A 27027-nucleotide genomic window follows, 5' to 3' on the forward strand; every position below is an offset into this window, starting at 1 on the left:
GCCGTTTCTGGGGCTCTCCGGGCCGGCGGCCCAACGGACGGAGGCCAAGGAAGACCTGCAGAGGTGGCGGCGGCCGGGGGCAGGAGGATGGTGCAGAAGGAGAGCCAGGCGGCGCTGGAGGAGCGGGAGAGCGAGCTCAACTCCAACCCTGCCGCCTCCGCGGGCGCATCGTTGGAGCCGCAGGCAGCTCCAGCCCCTGGAGAAGACAACCCAACCGGGGCCGGGGGAGCAGCGGTGGCCGGGGCGGCAGGAGGGGCTCGGAGGTTCCTCTGTGGCGTGGTGGAAGGTGAGCGCTGTGGCGCGGGCTGGGCAAGAGCGTCCTCCCTCCCTTTCCACCCCATAGTAATACGTTCTTTCTTTTTTTGCGGGGGGGAGGGGGCTCTAAAAGGGGGTTATTCCCTTGGGTCTGAAATTTGACCCTGCTGAAATGAGGGAAGAGGCGAGAGGATGGGCAGGTCTTTTCTCGCGTTCTGAAACGGCGTCGAATTCCCTCCCGGCTATTAACAAGCCTGACCCCACCCGCCTCGGGCTTGGAGCCAGGCATGCTCCAATGGAGGCGGTGTAAGGAGCCTAGTCTTAGGCTCTGAGTTTTACGTCTTTGTACCTTGGGATGTTATTCCCTAGGGTGTTTTGTGTTCAAATGGAGAGATGTGTTTAGTTTTGTTGTCCCCACTCTTTGAAAAAAGACTACCCGTACAGGTGTGCTAGTTGTATTGCTGGAGTGAAGAGAAGCACTGTCGTCTTACAGTTTTACAAATTCCTTTCTGCTTAGAATTTTTGTTTGTTCTTGTGTTTTTTTGTTTGTTCTTGTGTTTTTGTTTGTTTTTTTGCTGGCCAGTCCAGAACCCCCCATCCTTTGAAGATTGATTTGCAGCCTAGAAAATTGCCCTTTGCCAACTACTGTGCCTTGCCTCTGAGGGATGAAGCTTTGATTTTAATAGTATTTGAGATACGGAATTTTAGTGACTGCAGAAGAGGTGTAAAAATTCCCTTTTCACTTCCTTCCCATTTCCATTTAAAAGGAATGATGGACTTTTTTGGTGGTTGGGGAAAATGACCAGAAGATTGTATCACAGTTTATGAATGTAATGAACAAATGTTGGGCTGTGCATTCTAAGAGAAGCATGAATCAGTTTCATTATTGCTCTTTCCTGGAGTACAGCATGTATTTGAACTCTCTGAAGTATTTTGGGTGACCCAGGGTTTCTTAGCTGTATACTTTATTAGTTCTCCCCTATATGTGGTGTGCATAGGAGTAACACTAAAAAATACTGGTCTTTATGAAAAAAACAGAAAGATGTGGAAAAGGAAAGAAGCATTGTCCTCTTGGCTGAGAGCTTTGGTACTCACGGAGTATTCATTTGAAAGATGGGTGGTGGTTATACTACATTAGATAAAGTTTGATTGTAGGAGAGAACATACTAATTGGCAGCTACCATAAGGAATGAAACGGCTCAGCAAAGTTAACTGTCTTGCAGAATTTTCGGGAAAACAGAATGGAAAACTGCCTGTGTATTTGACTGGAGTCAGTGTTTATGAAAACATGATTGCTTTGTTTGATTTATCCATTGATGTATATATAGGGCTAGAATCTGTACTTTGTTATGTAAGATCTTGGGGTGGAGGGTGGGAAAGGAGTGCTGGGGGATTAGAAATTTTAGAGCTAGACTAAAGTGAATCTAAGGAAACTTGCCTGTCTATTACACCTTCAGTAATTATGGAGAAAAGTTAGTTGTGGTTTAGATCAGTTGGTTTGTTTTTCAGAATAGTATTAAAACGGAACTAGTTTACTTAAAATTGTCTTATCTGTTGTCTTTTCTCCTTTCAATTCTCTAGTATGTTTTCTTGGTGACTGAGCACCTGATATTTTTTTGGTGTTTGTTTTGCTTTTCTTTCCCTCACAAACCTTTGTTGATTTTATTTATTTATTTATTATTTATTTTTGAGGTTAATTTGCTTTTATTTGCCAGTATAATTTAACTACAGTGGCCTGCAAACTTTTTTGATCTAAAAAGTACATTTTACATCACAGTCCAACAAACGCACACACATATATAATATGTATACATATATAAAAGTGAAACAAAAGTTTTGCTAAAAACGTCTACCCTGAGTGTTGTTTTTTTTTTTAAAGACTTTTTTCAAAACCAAGTATGAACTGCACTGACACATCATAATCACCAAAGTCCCCAGTTCATCTTAGGTTCAGTTTAATGAAGTGAATAGTGTTGCACGGTCTGTGGACAGACCTTTGTTGATTTTAACTCATGTGTAACAGCACTACTTCCTCTTTGCGGTGCCAATTAACTAAAACCATGAACCTTACTCTCAAAGAGCAAAGTTAGGATTTCTGAAGATTAAAGTGTTAGTCACTTGAAAAAAAAATTTTTTTTTCGTGTTGAAGCAGCTCTAAAGGGAAGTTTAATGCCTACTACTTTAAGAGAAAAATGATAATGCAGAGTGTTGTAGGAAAGCTATAAAGACTTGTGAAATTCACCTAATACTTTAAATCACCTGTAAGAGAGTAACCATTGAATTGTCCAGATTGAAAGTGCCACAGTTTCATATATTAGTATGTAACGAATTTTTCTTTGGCCTGTCATTGTCTTTGTGGTGCAGAGTAACTATTCTATCTAGAGTGGAGCTTACTACTGTTCAGAAAGTTTGGTTTTTGAGTTAGTTTCTTAAACTGTGTGTGTGTGTGTGTGTGTGTGTGCGCGCGCGTAAGGAACATTATGTGTTCAAAACACAATTTGAACCATTTTTATGATATTCCTGGGAGGTTGTCCTTACCTCTTGCAGATGATTAGACTGAGACAGGTTGGAAATAAAGGTTAGGCAAGCTGTAAGGTGTGATTAGCACAAGCCGCAGCTCTAAATACCAGTTTGGTACTTATACCACTACTTAAGTCATCATTCTGCAGTTCTGTTTCTTGCAGTGTGCATTACTATTGCTTTGCCCCCATCTAGGATACTCTGGAGTGAGTCACGTTCTTGAATTTTCAGTTGTTTATACATTTGCTCTGGAATTGAGATTGCTTGAGAGTTTCCTGTTTGGGCCAGTTCCAATGTTGAATTTGTTGAGTGTAGTTTAAGGCATTTTTTGGGTCCCTTTTATAATTTTGGGAACCAAAAAAAAAAAAAAGCCATCATAAAATTAGATCAATCAGATTCTTTTCTAATTCTGTCCCTGGTTTTTTCCCTACCTTACTTGTTTTCGCCCCTTCCCCCTCTAAAAGTGGGTTTAACTCTCCTTCTAGGTAGTAATTGTTATTATTAGCAGTTTGTGGTTACTTTGCTTCCCCTTTCCCCACTGTAAGATTGAGATAATTTTTTTTAAAGTTAGATTTAAATATATTTGGTCTTTTTTGGCAGTGAAAAGAGATGATGTTTAGCTATTTTTAGATGACTTTATCGTATAAATAATGTGTTCATGGTAGAAAAACCAGAAAATTTACCTAAGCAAAAAGGGAATTAAAATCACTTTAAAATATCGCCCTGAAACACCTTAATGTTTTACTAAACATCCTTCAGATCTTTGTCTATTGTACATATTTTTTACAAAGTGGTGTTGTATGTATTGTAACCTGCTTTTCTCAGTAGATAGTTTATCACATTCTTATAATTTCATTCTTACTTTGTATCTAGGATTTTATGGAAGACCATGGGTTATGGAGCAGAGAAAAGAACTCTTTAGAAGGTAATTTTTTTATTACGTGAAGGAGAGTCTTAAACGATTAACATTTCCTTTTTTTTTTTTTTTTTTTTTTTAACATTTCCTTTTGTTCGAGGAAATACACTGAATAGGCCAGGTGCCCTTTGATGATTTCTCAGTTGTAGAAGTTACTTTACCTTGGTCTTTTTCCTCTTCTTCACCTAAGCCAGTGGTTCTCAAACTTTCCTGGGAAAGCTGGATAGGTTTTGGGCTCATCTGTCTTACTCAGAGCTGTTGTATTTTTATTTAAGACTGTTTATAATATGTTGACATTCCTTATAATATTTAATTTTTTACAACTCCACTGGATTACAAAAAGGTTAAAAGCTACTGCCCCAGAATATTAGCTTTTTAAGAGACGGAGCTGCTCCAAGAAAAGGAAATAAAGTGAGATTTACAGGTTATACATGTTGCCTGTTTATATACGTGTAATTTTTTCTTCTCTTAAGGCTCCAGAAATGGGAATTAAATACATATTTGTATGCTCCAAAAGATGACTACAAACATAGGATGTTTTGGCGAGAGATGTATTCAGTGGAGGAAGCTGGTAATCTTTTTCTTTTTAATCCATAAATTCTGAGTACATGAAGAAAACAACTATATTTTAAATGTAGTTGTACAAGAATTAAGTATTCCACTTTCACTTTGTAGGTAGTTTTCTTTTATATGGTAACTCTGTGTGTTAGTGCATATTGAAAGAGTAGCTCTAACAGTGTGTAGCCATGGTGTGATTTTCAGGTATACCAGTCTTACTTCACCTGTTCTGTGGTCATAAATTGTACTTTTTAACTTCTGCCAGTGGACTAAACAGTGGGCCATTAGACAAAGAGGTGCTGAAGCAGGGCTAGGCCTAGGGCAAGGCAAGTGAGGGGCCTGCCGGCAGTGCAAATTTTAAAGGACTCCAAAAATCAATAATCAAGATGAATAATACTTTATTATCCATTTTTAAAACCAGAACTAATGCAAAAAATCCACAAACAAAATACCAAAATTTAAATAAAGATAGGGTTAGTACTACTGATCCTTTTGCTTCAGGCTCAAGTATGGCTTGGTCTTGACCACTTGATTTCTGTTACTGGTCCTGTCTTTATTTAAAATGAAGGGCCTCACCCTAGTCTGGGCCTATACTGAAGTGAAAAACCATCCTGAACTATCCTTGTTACATGTGTTCTTATGTCGAGTTAGTTACATAAAGTTCATAATTAAGAGAAGTAAATTAGACAAGTGGTGCTTTTCTTTGGGGACTTGAGTGAATGGGGGAACATTTTCATACCTGGAATTAAATGGTAGCTAACAAGATATTTGGTTACAGAGCCCAGTCAAGGCACTGAAGGCAGAAAGTTTTCTTAAAATATGAAAAGCAATTAAAACTCGATCTAGTGTTGTTGTTTACTACTCTATATAACTTAAGTGTCTTCAACGTGATTATTTTCTGGTGATGCTGGTAATGAAATTTAATATCAAAATATAGTCAAATGACTATCTTGAGATACCACTGAAAGTTATTTAAAGATATATCCTGTGGTATGGAATAGTCAGTTTACTTAGGAATTATGGAATTATGACATTATGGAATGTCAGTTTACTTAGGAAAATTGTCTTTCCCATTTTAGAGACTTAAAACTGTGATGAATATTTTTCTTGTAGTTACAAAGATGTCAAGATTGTTAAGGCCATCACTTAACCCTGGTTCTTAAGAACACATTTTTCTTTTTTTCCAAATTATAAAGTTGCTATATGTAGATGTATTTATTTAGGAATTCCAGTTGTACAGAGACAGCAAAAATGAAAGCATACCTCTCAAATATTATAGGAAATAAAAATGTTTTGTATTCAGTAAGAGAATTGATGCTTAATTCAGTATTTTTGAGAAATGGCAGTGCTTTTATTGAGTTCAGGGTGACGTTAAATCACATCAGGTTTGTGCCATTATGTATTGTCACATTGGACCTGACAATTTTGTAGAATTTAAGGGACTTTTTTTTTTTTCTTGACTCATTGAAAATTGGAGAAAATAACCTTCAGTTTAAAGGTGAAGGCTCTTTTAGTTTTTGTGGTGCTTTCTTAAATCATGGACTCTATTCTTTAGAGCAACTTATGACTCTCATCTCTGCTGCACGGGAATATGAGATAGAGTTCATCTACGCTATCTCACCTGGATTGGATATTACCTTTTCTAACCCCAAGGAAGTATCTACATTGAAACGCAAACTGGACCAGGTAATTTCCTTACTTTTTCATTATTTTTCCCTAAAAGTTTTCTGAGTTGCTTTTATGATGTAAAAAGGAAACCAAATTCGTAGTACTTCTTTGTTTCTGTACAAATTTTTTTACTTTAACTCTTTTGATAAGAGGAATATTTTCTAAAGTGAGTCAAAAGAGCTTTACTGGAGGTACCATTGCTTCTCAAACTTCAGTTTGCATAAGCACTGCCTTAAAACAGATAGGGCTTCCCTGGTGGCGCAGTGCTTGAGAGTCCGCCTGCCGATGCAGGGGACACGGGTTCGTGCCCTGGTCCGGGAGGATCCCACATGCCGCGGAGCGGCTGGGCCCGTGAGCCATGGCCGCTGAGCCTGCGCGTCCGGAGCCTGTGCTCCACAACGGGAGAGGCCAAAACAGTGAGAGGCCCGCATACCGCAAAAAAAAAAAAAAAAGGGGGGGGGTTCTTATAGGCTCCATTCCCAGAGATTCTTAATATAGACTTGAGGTGGAGACTTACCTCAGATTCCAGGAAATTCTGAGTGGTCCAGAGTCACATTTCCAGAAACTCTGTTGGGTGCCTGACTGAATTTCTGAGTGAGGTTATAGAAATAGGTTCACTCAGTTATATGGACAAGAGATATAAATTTAGTTCGGACATGATTGGCTAGTTTTCCAAAATGAGAAGAAAAACTAGGTAAACGTGTAAGCTGTTGGTGAACCTGATTGGAGTCTAAATTCTGCTTAACATAAAAGCTGCACATGTTTTTTGGTAAAGTAAGTGTGCTGTTTTTTAAAATATATATATGTTTCTTTCTTTTTTTTTTTTTTTTTTTTTTTTTTGGCCTTGTGGTATGCGGGATCTTAGTTCCCTACCAGGGATTAAACCTGCACCCCCTGCATTGGAAGCGCGGAGTCTTCACCACTGGACCGCTAGGGATGTCCCCTATATATGTTTCTTTAAGCAAAAGTTTATATTGGATTTCCCTGGTGGTCCAGTGGTGAAGACTCCACGCATCCAATGCGCGGGGGTGCAGGTTCGATCCCTGGTCAGGGAACTAAGAAATCCCGCTTGCCGTGCAGTGTGGCCTTTAAAAAATAAAAATTATATTATTGGTGGCATTAAAATGGCTGGTAAAAAATTTAAAGTAGTTTGGGAGGTTCCTAGCGGTCCAGGGGTTAGGACTTGGTGCTTTCACTGCTGGGGCCAGATTCAGTCTCTTTTCCGGGAACTAAGATCCCACAAGCCGTATGGTACGGCCAAAAAAAAAAAAAAAAAGTTAAAGTAGTTAAATTTCTGTGAATAAGCTTTTAAAAGGTTATTTACCTATTTGATCATATTCTACTATGTTGGTCTTTCTGATTGATGGCTTAGATTTATGTGCAAAGAAATTAATTAGCATCAGTATATCTTGACTGGAACAGGTGACTTGGGTTTGTCATGTCTTAGAGTTTATTTATTGTTCACGGTTGGGTTTTTTTTTTTTCTGTTTGGTTTTCTGTAGTTGGCAGTGAAGGAGGTAGAAGGATAAGCTGCGTTATAGAAGCTTTGTTAGACATATTGGCATATTGCATTCAAACCCAAATGAAAAAATGGGTCCCCAAACTGTCTAGCTGTTTAACATAGAAAATATAAAGGCAATGGCTTGGCATTGAACATTCTACTAAGGAAAATATTTGACTTTTAAGTATAACTATTAAGTATATACTTTAATATTTGAAATCCTTTGTTTTTTACTCTGTAAGATGAGCTGGTAAAGCATCTTGTTTTTTTTTTTTTCTTTTCCTAGGTTTCTCAGTTTGGATGCAGGTCATTTGCCTTGCTTTTTGATGATATTGACCATAATATGTGTGCAGCTGACAAAGAGGTATTCAGTTCTTTTGCTCATGCCCAGGTCTCCATCACAAATGAAATTTATCAGTACCTAGGAGAGCCAGAAACTTTCCTCTTCTGTCCCACAGGTATTGTATATAATAGCTTTATATTTAACTAGTCTTCTTGAAATATATAACTTTCAAAAGACCATGTATGGGCTTTATTGTGTTGTCCCCTCTCCCTTTGGTATATAAAGGTAGGAATTCTTTTTCTAGAAGATATTTCTGCACATCTTAAATTGGAGAGATTTTAGGGATTAATAAATGACAACTGAATAGGCAAAAGATTTTATGCATTTTTTTGGTACTGGAAGTATATGAACATTACATGTTCAGGATTAGAGGAGGGGATAGTATTATAAAAATGAAAGCTAGAAAAAAGCAAATTTACATTGCTTTTAACTTAGTCACTTTTCATATCCTCCTACTTGTTCCTTTTTTCTGCCCTTGAATATCTGTATCCCTTTTCATTCCTCCCACTCCCATCTGGGCTCTTAACTTCCAGTAGTCAGCATAGAAAGCTTAATAATTTTTTCCCCCTTTTCCTTTTTTTCCCCCTCTCATCTCTCCCTGGTTCCTTCCATTGAAAATGTTTTTTCTCTTTTTTTGCCTCTCAAAATTCAGCCTATAAGAAAAATTCCCTAGGCTTGACTTCTTGTTCAGGAAGAGTTTAAAAAGTTCTAAGAAATTTTAGACTGAATTTATTTAACTGTGTATATGTCTATCTTAGAGTATTGTGAGCCATGAACCTTATCTCAGTGGTCTGATACTATGTGAATACTCAGTGTTTAATAAGATCATACTTGGTAATTACTTAATTCACTGCAAATTACGATCAATTGTAGTTGAGTACTAATAACCAGGGGCCTAATACTGCATTCTTTCTATTATGATATTATGAATCCAGTCTATTTGGCCTCTGATCGTAACTGAGAAATGTAGGCAATTCAGAATTATGTAGAAAATGCTAAAAATTCTAATTATTTCTTTAGTAAACTTGTATTTCTGGTGACCATAGGACCATAAGGATTGATCTGTCCTAATACTGGAGGAAGAATATCAGATTTTATGATTTGATTCTTTTTTTTTTTTTTTTTTAAGTTGAGTCATAAATGAACTACCCACTTGAGTTTACTTCTTTCGGGACATAACATGGAGGCCTTTTATCATTTGGATGAAAATAATTTAGAATTGGTAGACATTTTTATCCCTATTCAAAAACTTATGACCATTTCACTCCTGACTGTTTTACTGATTAATTTTTCCCCCTACATTCAGAATATTGTGGCACTTTCTGTTATCCAAATGTGTCTCAGTCTCCTTATTTAAGGACTGTGGGTGAAAAGCTCCTACCTGGAATTGAGGTGCTGTGGACAGGTAAGTCTTAAAAAGATTTAGACAGTAAAACTTTTAATTAACTAGGACTTGGGAGTTGGTTGTTCTGGTTAATTGGATACTTTTATTTATTTTTAAAGTTTATTTTTATTTTTGGCTGCGTTGGGTCTTGGTTGCTGCATGCGGGCTTTCTCTAATTGCGGCAAGGGGGAGCTGCACTTCGTTGCATCGTGCAGGCTTCTCATCACGGTGGTTTCTCTTGTTGCGGAGCACAGGCTCTAGGCTCGCGGGCTCTAGAGCGCAGGCTCAGTAGTTGTGGCGCATGGGCTTAGTTGCTCCGCGGCATGTGGGATCTTCCTGGAAACCCGTGTCCCTTGCTTTGGCAGGTGGATTCTGAACCACTGCGCCACCAGGGAAGCCCCAAATTGGATACTTTTAAAAAGCTGAGCCTTGGGCTTCCCTGGTGGCGCAGTGGTTGAGAGTCCACCTGCCGATGCAGGGGACATGGGTTCATGCCCCAGTCCGGGAAGATCCCACATGCCGCGGAGCGGCTGGGCCCGTGAGCCATGGCCGCTGGGCCTGCACGTCCGAAGCCAGTGCTCCGCACGAGGAGAGGCCACAACAGTGAGAGGCCCGTGTAGCGCAAAAAAAAAACAAAAAAAAAACTGAGCCTTAACCAGAATATTTTGTTATTAATTCTCTTTCTTTTATAAAGTACACATTCTTCACTTAGTATTAAAAACATCTTTGAGGGGGCTTCCCTGGTGGCGCAGTGGTTGGGAGTCCGCCTGCCGATGCGGGGGACGCGGGTTCGTGCCCCGGTCTGGGAGGATCCCACATGCCGCGGAGCGGCTGGGCCCGTGAGCCATGGCCGCTGGGCCTGCGCGTCCGGAGCCTGTGCTCCGCCACGGGGGAGGCCGCAACAGTGAGAGGCCCGTGTATCGCAAAAAAATAAATAAATAAATAAAAAAAAAAAAAAAAAAAAAAAACATCTTTGAGGTTTTATAAAGCAGAAACTAACACACCATTGTAAAGCAATTATACTCCAATACAGATGTTAAAAAAAAAATCTTTGAGGATTTTTCAGTGAGTCTGAATATCAGTTACTGATAAACAGTAGATCTGTAGGGATCTGGGCTAACAGGTATTGATCCCAGCACTAGGAGAATGTTGTATTTTATAAAATGAAAGCTGTAATGCTAGATTGACAGTAATCAATGAGCTGTATTAGCTTTCATTCTAAGAATTAAGGGCAGAAATCCTCCCAGGGTTTAGGTTAATTAGACTTTGTCTAATTGAGGATATATTATAATGGTAAAAAATGGTTATCATGGAAATTTCTTTCTTATTGATGTGTCACTTTGAGGAAAGTTACCCAAACCTTAAATATTCCTGCCTTTTAACCACTAGTTCTATTTCTGGGAATCTGATCTGAGGAAATGTAGGGCAAGGGGAATAAAGCTGAGTAAAAGGACATACTGCTGTGTTGTTTTAAAAAGAAAAATTGTTAGGAAATATAACAAGGAAAATAAAAAATTATATGCAGTGTATTTTGAAGAACCATGTATGAGAGTCTTTGTTGTTTCTGTTTAAAAATTTCCTCTGAGGATTTATTTATTTATTTAATTTATTTATTGAAACATTTTTATTATAATTGCTTTACAATGGTGTGTTAGTTTCTGCTTTATAACAAAGTGAATCAGCTATATGTATACATATATCCCCATATCTCTTCCCTCTCGCATCTCCCTCCTTCCCACCCTCCCTACTCACCCCTCTAGGTGGTCACAAAGCACCAAGGTGATCTCCCCTGTGCTATGCGGCTGCTTCCCACTAGCGATCTGTTTTACGTTTGGTAGTGTATATATGTCCATGCCACTCTCTTGTATGAGGGTCTTTTAATAAATGGTGATCGTTATTTCTAGGTCCCAAAGTTGTTTCTAAAGAAATTCCAGTAGAGTCCATTGAAGAGGTTTCTAAGATTATTAAGAGAGCTCCAGTAATCTGGGATAACATTCATGCTAATGATTATGATCAGAAGAGACTATTTCTGGGCCCATACAAAGGAAGATCTACAGAACTGATCCCACGGTTAAAAGGAGTCTTGACTAATCCAAATTGTGAATTTGAAGCCAACTATGTTGCTATCCACACCCTTGCCACCTGGTACAAATCAAACATGAATGGAGTGAGGAAAGATGTAGTGATGAGTAAGTAGATGACTTAATTCTTGACTTTGGGAGGAGAGTTGGGATTAAGTAGAACCATTGGCAAGTATGCATTCTTTTGTCATCAAGGTTTAAGAGGATTTTTTTAAGGTGGTGTTTAGTCCTGTGAATGAGATGTATATGATAGAAAAAGGGCTGCTTGGACTGCCTTTGCGCAAGTTACTTAATAACTTCTTGGCCTCAGTTCTCTGTTTTTAAAATGTGACTCAGCCTTTGAAGTCTGAGTAACTAGACAAGGTAGTCTTTTAGTGTTCCTGTTATCCCTTGAATAATTCTGATTGAATTTGTGTTTCAGGTGATTTTATTAAATGGTGTATTTTAGATGGCTAAATATTCTCCTCTGAGTTACTTAATATATAATTTCAGCTTACATTTATGAAACATATTCTCATTTTAGACATTGGGGTAGGGAATCTTTTCTTTATGGGAAGTATAGTGCCTTTAACCTTGCATTCCCAATAATTGATAATAAGTGGACATTTATGACTGACTTGTCCAGTGATTCTAAAGTAAATGTTTATTATTTATGAAAAATTCCTAATTGAGTTCCAAGTAGGAGAATGCTGACTAGTTGTTTATTCACTAACATTTAAACACCTATTTATCAGACACTAAGGATGCAAAGAATAAAATAGTCCCTGCTTTGAAAGAATTTAGTCTGGTGTTAGATAAAGCAGATAGGCAACTGTACTATAGAATGATAAATGCTGAGATAATTATCTACAGAGTGCTAGGGAGAACACAGGAGGCAGTGATTACTTCTGCTAAGCAAAAGTGCTGGTAAATGATTTCATAGAAGAGGAGTTACTTACACTGGGTCGAAGTATGCGTAAAGTCTGCTGGGCATTAAAGGGTTGGTGGGCTAGAGATGAAAATACTAGACACTGAAAATTTCAAGTTACCTGAATTTTGGCCCATTGGGGGGTATTGAAATGTCACATTATGGTGCTTAGTGGTATGTAGTTGAAAGTTGTGTTCTGTTTCTCAATTCTGTACCCCTACTTCCAGTTCTGTTTATTGAATTAATGCTTCCCTTCAAGGCTCAGTCATTGTCACCCTCCTCTCCCCAGTAAAAAACACAGAGTTAGGGATATAATCTCAATCCTCTCTGTATACATGGCTGTTAGTATCTACCTCTTTTAAGGCAGAGCATGAAGCACATTAACGACTGGTGGACATTAGCCAGGCTGGCCTGTGTGCAGGGAGGTAAGAAGGAAAGCTAAGAATAGTGGGATTTGAATACCAAGCCAAAGAGAGTTCAGACTTAATTCTTTCTACCACTACCCTGGTTCTTCATTATATGCTTATTATCTGTGCTCATATGTGGGCTCTCCATCAATTTTCTCTTCTCCCCTCAATGCATTTATTAATTTGCCCATTATTTTTTCATAATTATTTGCCTTTTTAAGTTATAAGCCCCTGAAGGGTAGGGAATCTTTTCTTTATGGGAAGTATAGTGCCTTTAACCTTGTATTCCCAATAATTGATAATAAGTGGACATTTATGACTGACTTGTCCAGTGATTCTAAAGTAAATGTTTATTATTTCAATTAGAATTTTACATTTAGCAATGCATTTAGATGACTATTCTAGGTGAAGTGGTTCAGTGAAGGGTCTTGGTTGTGTTTGCATATTATGCTTAAGGTTTGTTCTTGTTCCAGTTCTTTGCTTTTCTGGTTTTACTGTAACAATTAGTGTTTTGTAATGAAAACTGTTTTTGTGCTCTTTCTCTTTTTTTTGCAGCTGATAGTGAAGACAGTACTGTGTCGATCCAGATAAAGTTAGAAAATGAAGGCAGTGATGAAGATATAGAAACTGATGTACTCTATAGTCCACAGATGGCTCTAAAGTTAGCTTTAACAGAATGGTTGCAGGAGTTTGGCGTACCTCATCAGTACAGCAGTGAGTTTGGCCTTCCTTTGTAAGGGGGTTGGATCACATTGTTTGAGACATAAAGTAAAGAACATTTGTGATGTGTCTTCTTATAGGCCTGCCAAGCAAAATGAAATTTAGGAATCTAGAGGATAAGGTTTTTTAAATTTTACTTTTGGTCTTAAATAGCTTTTATTTTGACGGAATGCTAATTTTTATATATATACATATATATATTTATTTTATTTATTTATTTTTGGCTGTGTTGGGTCTTTGTTGCTGCGTGCCGGCTTCCTCTAGTTGTGGTGAGCGGAGGCTACTCTTCGTTGCAGTGCGCGGGCTTCTCATTGTGGTGGCTTCTCTTGTTGCGGAGCACGGGCTCTAGTTGCGTGGGCTTCAGTAGTTGTGGCACGCAGGCTCAGTAGTTGTGGCTCACGGGCTCTAGAGCACAGGCTCAGTAGTTGCGGCGCATGGGCTTTAGCTGCTCTGCAGCATGTGGGATCTTCCTGGACCAGAGATCGAACCCATGTCCCCTGCATTGGCAGGCAGATTCTCAACCACTGCGCCACTAGGGAAGCCTGCTAATTTGTTTTTAAGATATCTTTTTTTGAAGTAGTTTTTAAATACAGAGCTTCAAAAGAGAAGAAAGGGCTTCCCTGGTGGCGCAGTGGTTGAGAGTCTGCCTGCCGATGCAGGGGACACGGGTTCGTGCCCCGGTCCGGGAAGATCCCACATGCCGTGTAGCTGCTAGGCCCGTGAGCCATGGCCGCTGAGCCTGCACGTCCGGAGCCTGTGCTCCGCAACGGGAGAGGCCACAACAGTGAGAGGCCCGCGTACCGCCAAAAAAAAAAAAAAAAAAAAAGTAATAGGTGTTGCCATGTTTATGATCTGTGTTTCCCCTCCTCTCTTCCTTTCCCCACCTCCCAGTGGTTTAGAGAAATTGTGCTTTTCTTGGGGCTCAAATTATTTGGAATCTCAAATTGAGGCTCTTAGTTAGAGATAAGAAGAAAACATTTATCTAGATCTAATTTGTTCTGTTTCTAATTCTGATTATCTTTCTGTCAATTTGTTTTTATAGGTAGGCAAGTTGCACACAGTGGGGCTAAAGCAAATGTAGTAGATGGGACTCCTCTAGTTGCAGCACCCTCTTTAAATGCCACAACTGTAGTTACAACCGTTTACCAGGAGCCCATTATGAGCCAGGGAGCAGCCTTGAGTGGTGAGCCTACAGCTTTGACCAAGGAAGAGGAAAAGAAACAGTCAGATGAGGAACCCATGGACATGGTAGTGGAAAAACAGGAAGAAACAGACCATAAGAATGACAATCAAATACTAACTGAAATTGTTGAAGCTAAAATGGCGGAGGAATTGAAACCAATGGACACTGATAAAGAGAGCATAGCTGAATCAAAATCCCCAGAGATGTCTATGCAGGAAGATTGCATTAGTGATATTGCCCCGATGCAGACTGATGAACAGACAAACAAGGAGCAGTTTGTGCCTGGTCCAAATGAGAAGCCTTTGTACACTGCAGAACCAGTGACTCTGGAGGATTTGCAGTTACTTGCTGACCTATTTTACCTTCCTTATGAGCATGGACCCAAAGGAGCGCAGATGTTACGGGAGTTCCAGTGGCTTCGAGCAAACAGCAGTGTTGTCAGTGTCAATTGTAAAGGAAAAGACTCTGAAAAAGTGAGTATGCTTAATTTACCTGTTTCTCTAGCCTGGATGGGTCCCCATGCTGTTGATACAGGGGAGGTCTTAAATGAGAACTGACCACATCGTAGAATGTGTTCTGTAAAGTAGGTACGGACTCTTCTGAATCTGATATATACAGTTCCTTAGTTTGACCTTATAGTAGTTAAGAATGAAGGAAAGTCAAAATTGATTATTTTAGGAATATTTGTCAGTTTGGGGAGACAAACTTTTACTGTTTGTCTTTAAAAGTTTAAGCTCATTGATTCTTTAATTTTTAGTATAAATTTGCAGGTACCTGATAACATAAACAGCTTAGTTTATAAACTGTGTTTTAGATTGTTAAACTTTCCATTTTTTGAGTGTTTTTATTGATCCTCAATAGATTGAAGAATGGCGGTCGCGGGCAGCCAAGTTTGAGGAGATGTGCGGACTAGTGATGGGCATGTTCACTCGGCTCTCCAATTGTGCCAACAGGACAATCCTTTATGACATGTACTCCTATGTTTGGGATATCAAGAGTATAATGTCTATGGTGAAGTCTTTTGTACAGTGGTTAGGTAGGTATACCAGGAGTAATCTCTTCTCCTCAGATATATTGTCCCTTAAAAAGAAAAAGACATTATCCCACAGGGAGAAAAACATACAGGGAATTGACGAACTTCCAACTGTGTTTAAATTCTTTGCCTAGATTTCAGAGGTGTACCCATTGTTACAGACTTGAGGTGCAAGCCTCACTAAGTATACTGAGCACGATGATTTTTCTCCCTTGGGCTAATTCAGCATAAATATCTTGAAAATGTGTCAGAAAGTACTGACTTTAACTTGTTCTGACTGAATGCTTCCTGGATGGAACCGTGTATACCACTTTTATCTGATTTGGAGATGAGACACTATGAATTGTGACTCTGTAAGCTCTCTGCTGCTTGCTGTGTCTTGATGACATTAATGCTGTGTTTAATAGAAGAATTGCTGAAATGACCTAAGGGGGCCTGGAAAGAGGAAGCCATCCTCCCACCCCTGTGCGCATGCGAGCTTTAGTGGTAGGCTATTCTGGTGCTACTTGGTATTATTTCACAGAGCTTTTTCTTTATGCCTCTACCAAGTAATTGGTTTTAGCAGGGGATAAAAATTGCAATCCTCTGAAAACTCTGCTTCATTAAATGGACTTCTCTTTTGAAAACAGTGAATTTTTTTTTTTTTTTTTTTTTTTTTAAATTCTCAAACTTGGTAAAAAGCACCAGCATGGCCAAGTTTCTCCAGGGATCTCATTTCATTTCCAGGTTTTCAGTCCAGCTATAAGGAATATCTAATGGACTTATGCATAGCACATAGCAGGCAGCAAGGCTAACTGACATGTCATAGTTTTCATAGTAGTCACAAATACTATGATGGGTTACATACTCTTGGCTGTGAAATAGAAGTGTGAAACACTGTGAGCTTAGAGTAACTCAGGAGTAGTAGCAAAGAGATTTCTCACTTTCTGCATATATACTTTTGGACTCTTAAATATAAAAAAAAATGTTCCTGTGATACAACTAATTAGCAGCTAAAAATAGTCTCTCATTGTTAATTTGAAAGTAGAGGGAATTCCCTGGCTGTCCAGTGGTTAGGATTCCACACTTCCATTGTAGGGGGCATGGGCTTGATCTCTAGTCCGGGCACTACCCGCAAGCCATGAGGCACGGCCAAAAATAAAAAATAAATAAATTGGGGAAAAAGAAAATGGAGAATTTTGGGTTCCTGTATATGTAGCACAACAGGTAAAAGAGAATTTTGACCTCCTCTTGTTAAAAGGCTCCAAGATACCTCTTTTCTATGATACACGTCTGCCTTTAGGCTTAGGAAAAACCTCTTTTGATTGTTGGATGATGGCATTTGCCTTCCAGGCTTTTGGCCACGAGGATATAATTAACCCTTATAGGGATTGAAGTTCTTAAGTTTCCAACTTGCAATCCGGATTATTAAATTTGAGAAAGTGCTGCTTAAAACATTTGATACTCAGCTTTTAATTCAAGAATTACTAAAAATTCTTGATTATATACAGTATTGCTGCTTTTTCCTCTCAGGCTTTACCTCTGTACTGTGCAGTTATGGGGGCAGCTTTCCCAGATTGTATATAGCTGTTGTACGATCTCAAGGTCAGAGCATCTTAGAAGCTTTAAATAATCATCTAGGCATCCACATAGCTTTACAACAGCTCACGACAAAGAGAGTATTTTCATGGTTCTGTAGTAATTTCAGGGAGTTACTGATTAGTACCCTTTGTTTTCCTCTAGTCTCCAGTCCAGCTGGCATTCAGTCCTTTAAAGAATGTGGCTATGCAGTACTTTTGATTACTAACGACTTCTATTATCTTCTTCCCCATTGTGTACAGATGGGAGAATCCTCAGCACAAGTTCTACTACTATTGGATGGACAGCGGCAGATGTTCACAGCGCGTCATGATTAATTAGTTTAACTTAAAAGGTTCTGTGAGGTAGCTCAGGTAGATTTAAGGGCAGTAGGCATGAACTGAAGTCACGTTTGCGCAGCGACTGAGGCATTAACCATGTTTTCATTTATACAGCTCTTCGTACATGCAGCTTTTTATTGTAATAGTTGGAAGTGCTAGTTATGTTGTAGTCTCAAAGTGGGGGGTAGGGGAAATTGGCTCATCTTAAAGTTTTAGACGTGTAGTTTTTTCCTGCAGTGTAAGTTTACACTGAGCTATGGAATGGGGCAGGTTCTCTTCATAACCTAAATTTTGACCCTATTTCATATTTATTTTACAAATACTACATTATATATATATATTTTTAAGTACCCCTACCCCTGAAAAATGACAACCCTGGATATAATCTCTTAATGGGCCTGAATTGTCAACAAAAAAATTGGTTTGCTTTGGGACTGTCTGACTAGCACACTATGTATTGTACTGATGAGACTGTTAACTTGAACAGGAGGTAGAATGCTGTCTTCAATTGGAAAAGAACTATATTGCGCTGCTTTATCTTGTCAGAAGACTAGGCAGGTGATTTTGATTTGGCCTCCAAATTATCTTTTAATTACCTTATGCCTTTATTGCCTATGGAAGGCAATTATAATTTGCTTTTAATTATCTCTTATTATTAGCTTCCTTTATTGCCTGTGGAGTTGGTTAAGTGGTGACCTTAAATGCTGACTTTTGGGCCTCAAAGCCTGCCACTCCATGTGTGAGCTAAGTGCGCTGCAAAGATTATAGTGGTTGATCAGAGGAGCCAGATACTGTCATACTTTCAAGAAAAGTATGTTTTAGCTGTGGACAAATTAGGAGCATCAGTTGGCTCTCCTTAGTTCTCAGAATCTGTCAGACTGATATTGTTACTAGCCAAGTCTGAATTTGGATTGCCCTTGTCAGAAAAAAAAAAAAAAAGTACTCATTGCATTTCATTGTCAACTTACTGAATAATTTCTTTTACTTATTCTGCTGACCTTAGTTTTCTGACAAGATTAACCCCTTTTCCCCCCTTTTTCCCTTCCCTGTACCCTTCCTCAAAATGTAAAATGTGACTTCAGACAAGTTTAATTCCTTCATGGGCTGTGATAATAAAATGTCTCATCAATCTCACTTCATTTCACTTTAAAGTTACTGTAATTTTGCTACAGAGCAAGCAGCTGCCTTGATTTTTACAGCTGTACGTAGGGAATATATAAGCGTGGCCCAGACAAACTTGACACTTTTTCCTTCCAATAATTTAAGAAAGGGTAGAACTCTTTCACTAGAACAGTGATTATTCATTGATCAGAGGAAGGAACATCAGTGTTGAAATTCCATTACAAATTAAAAAAAATTATTATCACAGCCTTGTCCTGAAACCCTGGATTATTATTGTTAGAGAGCTATTTCCACAAAGTGTTTGTTAGTTTGTTGGACGTTTGAGACCCCAGGAAATCCCCTTTCTCGTAACGTTCTCCGCTTGGATCTGATCTCAACAGGGTGTCGTAGTCATTCTTCAGCACAGTTCTTAATTGGAGACCAAGAACCCTGGGCCTTTAGAGGTGGTCTAGCAGGAGAGTTCCAGGTATCAATATGAATTCACAACTGAATTGACGTTTTCTTTGTCTTATGAGAAACCTTATGTTGCGCATCAGATGGCTGGAAGGATTGGTCTGCCGAAGGCTTTCTAGTCCCAAATTCAATTAGTTACATAGCTGGATTTTAAATCAAATTTTCCTCCTCTTTCACAGTAATTTCTGAAGGAGATGCTGCCAATTCCCCCCCGCGCCTGCGAAGCGCAGCGGCTCTAGGTATACACTTCACATTGTTTCTTTGCAGGTCGCACAGCATTTTAATCTGCGCCCGCAATGCACAATGCGCGCATGCTTGTCTGCCAATGGAAACTCCATGAGCAAAAAGGACGAGTGATTATGCAAATGAATGGTGAAAGGGCTTTTGGGTATTTTCCCAATTATTTTATAAGTAATACTTGTACTTGAAAGAACAGTCCAGGAATGAAACTTGGAACAAAATGCGCAGTTTACTTGGTGCTGGAGTTTGTTCATGGACTTTCAGGCGCTCTGCTTTTCTCCCCCCAACAGGTGCTCTGCTGCGCACAGCAAACTGAAGCGCATTGCTTTGGGGATAAAGCGTCTCCTGGACAGATAACCCTCTTCAGACCAAACCTCTCCTCCTGACAGTCTGTTCTGCCATCTTTTAGTGAGAGATGGTCGATATAAGATTGGTTTAAAAAATAGATTTGTCATAATCGGAATAGAATTTTTTTTTTTACTGTATATTTAAATCCCCAGTAGTATGCCACTAAATCTATGTAACTCAGTTTGGGTAACTTCTATTCAGAAGCACTCCCCTCCCTCAGCAAAGAGGTGTTTTTATTAGTAAAGCATAGCACACCCCTCTTCTTTAGGTCTGCCTGCAGTAGCCAGTTAATGTTAAGTTGGTAATCTGCAGTGCACACTCATTAAAAGTAAATATCTTCCCAGCACTAATCATCTCCCTTTTTTTTCTTCCCACAGCGTTTGCTGCCAATTGATGGGGCAAATGACCTCTTTTTTCAACCACCCCCACTGACTCCAACCTCCAAAGTTTATACTATCAGACCATACTTTCCTAAAGATGAGGTAATCATCTACCTGTCAACTTGGTGTATGGTTATGGTGAACACTTAATCCTTTCCTTTGAACTCCCTGGTTAAAAGTATCAGTTTTATGTCTTAAAACTTTAGATGGAGAAAGTTTAACTAAAACATTGAACATGGGATGTTTAAAGAAGAGCTGAAGGAGTTTAGACTCAACATCTCATGTCAGTTCTTTTAAAAAAAAAACATGAAATGTATTCAGAGTTGGAATTACTGAACGATGTCTGAATGATCTGTTGTTCTCAGCTGATGTTCTCCTATATATTTTCTGCAGTTTTCAGTTGTGAAGTGCTTACAGGCTGCTTGATAATCAGCTATAGAAATAAAAAGCATGCCTGCTTAAAGACAATAACATGTTTTAAACATTTGGGATGTATAGAAAACTGAGAGAGACTCAGCCTCATAGTTTGCTGGATTTTGAATCCACTACTTACTGTCTAAAACTATCTCCTGCAAAGCAGTTCTCACTGTTTACTATAACCATGCTGTTTTCTACTGGCTTTACAAATATGACTCAATAAATTTCTATTTAACAAAGCAGAGGTGATATTTATGACAAGCCAAACGTTTTGTTACTCCCTCTTCTAGAAGTCCATTCTGACTTATGAGTCATATTGTTGTTAAATGCTGTTGCCATTTTTCTTGATGTGTTGCTTAACTAGATTATATTTTCAGGCTTCCGTGTACAAGATTTGCAGAGAAATGTATGACGATGGAGTTGGTTTACCTTTTCAAAGTCAGCCTGACCTTATTGGAGACAAGTATGTGATGAAGTATTCGGATTTGTTGGATTTGGGAGTAGACATTTCATAGCCAGGTTTATCAGGTTGAGGGGAGGTGCTGACTGGAAATAGAGTTTTTTAGAAGTCCTACTTCAGTTGTAATAAAATCTGAGCATTAATATGTGTATATTTCCAGTTTGTATTTACATCAAATGCAGTTTACACGCATTGTCATTCGAGTGTATTGGGCCTTACATCACTGAATTCTAACGTTTTGTGTTAGTAACTTAACTCACTCTGGTCTCTTTTCTTGTGAGCAGGTTAGTAGGAGGGCTGCTTTCCCTCAGCCTGGATTACTGTTTTGTCCTAGAAGATGAAGATGGCATATGTGGTTATGCCCTGGGCACTGTGGATGTGACCCCCTTCATTAAAAAATGTAAAATTTCCTGGATTCCCTTCATGCAGGAGAAGTATACCAAACCAAATGGTGACAAAGAACTCTCTGAGGCTGAGGTAATACACAGATTTAGAATTATACAATGGTAATTTTTTAGAAAATAAAATACTTATTAAAAAAGCAAGCAGATACATCTTAAAATCCCAGTGCTTACTGAATTTCTCACAGAGCAGAATTCTTAGGGCTTATTCTTATTAGCATGGTATTTTCCACTGTTCCCTACAGTTTTTGATTTGGAAGCATTGTTGTAATACTTTCTCAAGTAAAAGCACAACGTAGACAATTAAAGAACCTTCTTTCTCCCTCCCTTTCTGTTTTGAAGCACCAAACTTAAGGATGTTATGGTCTCTTCTTTGGGTACTTAGGGCAAGTTCAGGTAATTAAAAATCTCTCATTTGCGTGCTAATGAAGCTGACTTACTTTCTCAATAATGCATTTCTCATGGTAATTAAAAACTAATAGGAATGAACTTCAAAAATAGTTTCTTCTTGAGGATAATTTTTATTTTCAATAAATACTTGTAGGGAATGTACTTGGACTCGTATTTGTGACATTGTCTCTATGTAGTAGGAGGCTGGGTTGGAGTAGGCTCCCTGACTTGGGATTTCATCGACATGACTGCAGCATGCTGGTGATTGAGCTGTTGAGGTGTTGCTTTTCCATATCTGACAGTTCTCAGCGTAGGAACCTATGAAGAAAAACCAGTGTGTCTCTTACAAACTTTTCTGTAAAAATTGTGGTAAAGCATACATAGCATAAAATTTACTGTTTTAACCATATTTTTTAGTGTACAGTTCAGTACTGTTAAATACATTCACATTTTTGTGCAATACAAACTTTTAAAAAATTGTTTTATTTTGAATTATTTATTTTTTATTTTGAATAATTTTAGATGTACAGAAGTTACAAAGATAATACAGAGCTCCAGTATACCCTTCACCCATTTTCTACATTTGTCCTAGTATGAGAAACCAACTTCGGTACATTGCTATAAACTGCTCACCTTACTTACCAGTTTTTCCACTAATGTCCTTTATCTGTGCCAGGATCCAATCCAGTATAAGTATACCACATTACATTTAGACAAACTTTGAAAAAAATAAAAACGCTTCAGCTAGAATTATAAGCTAATTAATTCTGCATGTGGTAATTTTATAATTACCAGAAGAGTTACTGAATATTGCTTTCCTTTTTCTGTTACTGAGTTCTGTAGTTGGGATATATGGATTCATAATGAGTAGCTACTGAAAGTCAAGAGATTCTTGCTAAATTTTACAGAAAATTATGTTGAGTTTCCATGAAGAGCAGGAGGTGTTGCCAGAAACTTTCCTTGCCAACTTCCCTTCTCTGATAAAGATGGATATTCACAAAAAAGTAACTGATCCAAGTGTAGCCAAAAGCATGATGGCTTGCCTCCTGTCTTCACTGAAGGCTAATGGTGAGTACATATTCGTAGAGTTGCTGGTATTTGGGCTATGTCGGGACAGGACTCTATTTTAGGATAAAAGGAAAGAAGTGAATTTACATTCCCTTCTCCACCGTTTATGGTTTTGCTTTTGAATTATTAGTGCTACAAGAATTGGATGTGTATTAATCATTGAAAAATACTGCTCTTTTACACTATGAATGCTTATTTTGAGCCCCAATTAAATGAGAAGTGTACGTTTATTTTGCTAGGAGACTTATAAATGATAGTTGAAAATTAAACGAACCTCGGGAAGACTTCATTTAGGAATGCAGAGTCGCTGATGTTTTTTGAGTTTGTTACTTAAACCTTCAAAAATACTTTGCTGTACCTTAATGGTATGAAAACTTTTTCTGTAAAGGGCCAGATATTGAGTATTCTGGGCTTTAAAAAGGCAACATAACAGTGTTCCGTTGCATGTTCTTTTTTTTTTTCCGGTACACGGGCCTCTCACTGTTGTGGCCTCTCGCGTTGCGGAGCACAGGCTCAGCGGCCACGGCTCACAGGCCTAGCCGCTCCGCGGCATGTGGGATCTTACCAGACCGGGGCACGAACCCGTGTCCCCTGCATCGGCAGGTGGACTCTCAACCACTGCGCCACCAGGGAAGCCCTGCATGTTCTTTTTTTAAACAACCTTTTAAAGCTGTAAAAACAAAAACAACACAAAACAAAAACAACTTTTTAGCCTTTGGCAATACAAAAATGGGCAGCTTGTTGAGCACTAATTAGAGGGTTCTTGATGTGTGAGAGGATGCACTTTTTTGCATCTTTATATCATTTGATTCAGTGGTGTCCCCTTTGTAGGATAATTTAAACAGCTCTGTTCGATGAAATTATAATTCTCAGTGTTGTGCTTGGAACTGAATCATGCAGGTGTATGAGGTATGTCTTTAACATATAAAACACATTCTGGTTGTATTGGCTTGCGACATAGGCTGGAAAAGGCTCTGTGGGTCCCTTAAAGATACTTTACATAAATATATTATAACATTCAACAGAGGTATTCTTTACCTTCAGGTTTCTTATAACCTTTTTGCCAAAAGATTTTCTTTCTGGGGAAGAGTGTTACTCACCATGCAAAAAAATATATATTTTTTGAAGTATATTTGACAATTAAGAATTGTATATATTTAAGGTGTACAATTTGATGACTTGAAATACATTGTGAAATAATCACCATATTAAAGCTAGTTAACATATCCATCACTTTAAGGTAGTTACCACTGCAGTATTGATGAATATAAATATTGACTTGATATAAATTTTAAAAAGTGTATGAAAGGGCTTCCCTGGTGGCGCAGTGGTTGAGAATCTGCCTGCTAATGCAGGGGACACGGGTTCGAGCCCTGGTCTGGGAAGATCCCACATGCCGCAGAGCAACTAGGCCCGTGAGCCACAAGTACTGAGCCTGCGCGTCTGGAGCCTGCGCTCCGCAAAAAGAGAGGCCGCGATAGTGAGAGGCCTGCGCACCGCGATGAAGAGTGGCCCCCGCTTGCCACAACTAGAGAAAGCCCTCGCACAGAAACGAAGACCCAACACAGCAAAAATAAATAAATAAATCAATAAACTCCTACCCACAACATCTTCTTAAAAAAAAAAAAAAAAAAAGTGTATGAAATTTAGGGGCTGGTACAGATAAGCCAGTACTATGATCTTTTTGAAATATATTAGAGATTAATTACAATTCATATTCATAATTCTACGAATTAAGTGACATTTATATTTTGATTTTTTTTTTCCCCTAGGCTCTCGAGGGGCTTTCTGTGAAGTGAGACCTGATGATAAAAGAATTTTGGAATTTTACAGCAAGTTAGGCTGTTTTGAAATTGCAAAAATGGAAGGATTTCCAAAGGATGTGGTTATACTTGGTCGGAGCCTGTGATGTTTGTTGGCACTATGAACTGTTGGGAAGTCTCTTCACTTCACCTGGTGGGTGGTGGTTGGGGTCTTCATACAGCTCAGCCTCTGGAGCGGCAACAGAGCGGCTAATTCAGATCGGAAACAAAGAGGACTATGTAAAACTCACTCATCATGCTTAGAGACTACTCGCTGGTTGGATAAAGATAGTATTGCTGTAAATCCTGTATGAAAGAGATGTGGGCCTCCTTATTGGGTCTTGTGTTAGGTGCTGAGACCTCTTATGTGGGCTTGTAGGGAGGGGGTCTTCAATAAATGTAGTCAGCACTGTTTTCTGCATCCAGTGTGGTTGCATTTCTCGCCTAAGAGTAATCAAAATCATTTGTCATCCTCCTCGGCTTATTAAATGCAGTGTACCTCATTCTTTGGGGACATGGCAAAGATGAGAAAGATTTGGTTTCAGAGGCTTCAGGGTGGAGAGTCCAAGTGGGATGGTTATGGCATAGTTTAAGCTGAATAAATGATTTCAGTTTGGGCGGTTTTTCTGCTTTTTGTAAAGCCTTGGCCAGTTGTCTCTTGTGACCATTATCGGTTCAGGCATATTGTGCTTTGTAGGGACAAATGTGCAGTTGTTGTGGCAAAAGCCTAAAAGTGACAAACTTGTAAATTATTTTGTATATAAACTAAATTAGCTGTAACCTGACTATCCTTTGTGTTTACTGTTTTTGTAATTTTCCTTTTGAAAATGAAAGGGTGTGATTCAAGATGGCACTTTGAATATGTAAATCAGTGGAAAGTGTATTTTCTTTACTTTTGTCTTTGTTTTTTTAGAAGTTTTATTTTCGAAGTGCCTCCCACCTAGGGCTAGGCCGTGACCACTTTGGGTACCAGCGCCTAACTTCATAGGACTCAGTCTGTTGCAAAGTGCAGTCACTTGTGGAAATTATCCTCAATTCAGGTCAGCATGTGAAATGTTAGTTTTGACTTCTGGCAAGTAGGGTTCAGGGACTGATTGATCCCATTTGCGCACAGGTCAGTTGTCGTTTAATTTCAAGACCTGTTACTGCTGGTTTTATTAAATCAGTCTTTAGTTCTTGCATGTTTGTATCAAATTTAAAAGAGTGAGCACACTTTAACCAATGACTTACGGTTACCCTTTTCTCTTTAACCACAGGTTCTGAAAGCTTTCAAGTATTTTAATTTAGATTTGGTGTGTTTAAGGGTTCTGAGCATGAGGCTAGCAAGTAATCTCTTCAGGATTCATTTTTTTTTAATCAAGGCTGGCTGGCTTCTCCATAGATTGGTAACAGTATTTTGTTATCTTGCTTCCCTGCAGTTTTGTGTCAGCAATTTAACTTTGAGCTGAGAGCAGGGAGGGTCAAGAAGAAGGAAATTTAAAACATATTTTCTTTCATAGATTTCCATCAGTGTGGGCTTTGAAAAGAGTCTTTTAAAGCATTGTACCTAGTGACTTTCAACCAAAGCCTGTGAGTGTGAATGGGTGAGATGAACGAAGGAGGCCTCTTCACATTCAGGGTTAGAAACCTGCAACTGATAGCAGGATACATAAGGTATGCTGGACAACGGGAACCAAGTTTGCGTTTTCAAGGGCTGAGATGAAGGGAAGTTCTCTACAAGATACTGTTTAAAACGGCTTAATGTCATTTGGTCTTCTCTTTACATTTTGTACACTAGTGGACAGTTCTAGCATTTTATCTGGAGGGAATATTCATTCCATGGTCGTCATCCTGTGGAATCAGGATTTTTAGCAAGTTTGCTGCAGCTTTATCTTGGCTTTTAATAAGTTTGGCTGGTGTTCTGGTCACAGAGCTAACTATGAAACATGTCCACGCCGCTAGGATTGTTCAGTGCTATGTATCTTCTGTTGTTACGACTATTTATTACGGTTGGGTGGTATTCCATTGATTGTTTAGATCACAGCTCAGTTTCTGTAGAAAATGAACTGTAAAACCATCTGAAGACCATACAAGAGGCAAAATAAAACTTGAAGTGAATATGTGTGGTCGTGTACTGTGTAAACCTCCTTCCTGTTTCTGCCTCCTACCTTTTCTCCTGCCCTTGCATTCCCGAGCAGGTGTTCCTCCTTTCCACAGCTGTTCCAAGTTAGGGACTGGATCTTAAAGGCAGTTCTCTCCCACTTCCATCTCCACTAAAAGATTGCCTTCCATATTTTCCTCAAGGCAAAACAAAAAAAAAGTAGACTGGCTTTGGCTAAGCCACCCTCTTGCCACAATTATAACCTGGGGGTAAATGAGGGCAGCTAGTTTGAATGAGTTCCTGCCACCTAATAGAATAAGGAACACAGTTGCCTGATAATTTGGTCAGAAGGTGAAAGTTGGGGGCGTAACCCAAATTATGAGGCGGTAGTCTAAGAAAGATGTTCCTGGACTAGCCAGCCTCTGTCAGGATAAGCAATTAGTCCCACGCTTGAGCTAACGTCCTGTGCTAGCAAGCACCAGCATCCAGCCA

General features: G+C 38.9%; 1 protein-coding gene across 1 annotated transcript; it reads left to right on the forward strand.

Annotated features, from left to right (window-relative positions):
* Positions 1–26552, forward strand: OGA (O-GlcNAcase). The gene is made up of 16 exons (XM_081228703.1): positions 1–286; positions 3649–3700; positions 4165–4262; positions 5805–5935; positions 7705–7876; positions 9068–9166; positions 11050–11334; positions 13096–13254; positions 14303–14916; positions 15305–15479; positions 18877–18962; positions 19915–20019; positions 20712–20797; positions 21079–21271; positions 22494–22653; positions 24426–26552. The coding sequence occupies exons 1-16, from the start codon at positions 88–90 to the stop codon at positions 24560–24562; spliced, it is 2751 nt and encodes a 916-aa protein (XP_081084829.1). The 5' UTR covers positions 1–87; the 3' UTR covers positions 24563–26552.
* Positions 26553–27027: the final 475 nt, after the last annotated feature.

This window comes from Mesoplodon bidens (genome assembly GCF_964165515.1).
Source record: "Mesoplodon bidens genome assembly, chromosome: 1".
Taxonomy (NCBI): domain Eukaryota; kingdom Metazoa; phylum Chordata; class Mammalia; order Artiodactyla; family Ziphiidae; genus Mesoplodon; species Mesoplodon bidens.

Excerpts from the sequence above, each read along its gene's own strand:
- OGA (XM_081228703.1), top strand. The coding sequence starts at position 88 with ATGGTGCAGAAGGAGAGCCAGGCGGCGCTGGAGGAGCGGGAGAGCGAG. Across the intron at positions 15,480-18,876 it reads GTCTTTTGTACAGTGGTTAG|GGTGTCGTAGTCATTCTTCA; the intron begins GTAGGTATACCA and ends TGATCTCAACAG. Across the intron at positions 21,272-22,493 it reads AAGAACTCTCTGAGGCTGAG|AAAATTATGTTGAGTTTCCA; the intron begins GTAATACACAGA and ends TAAATTTTACAG.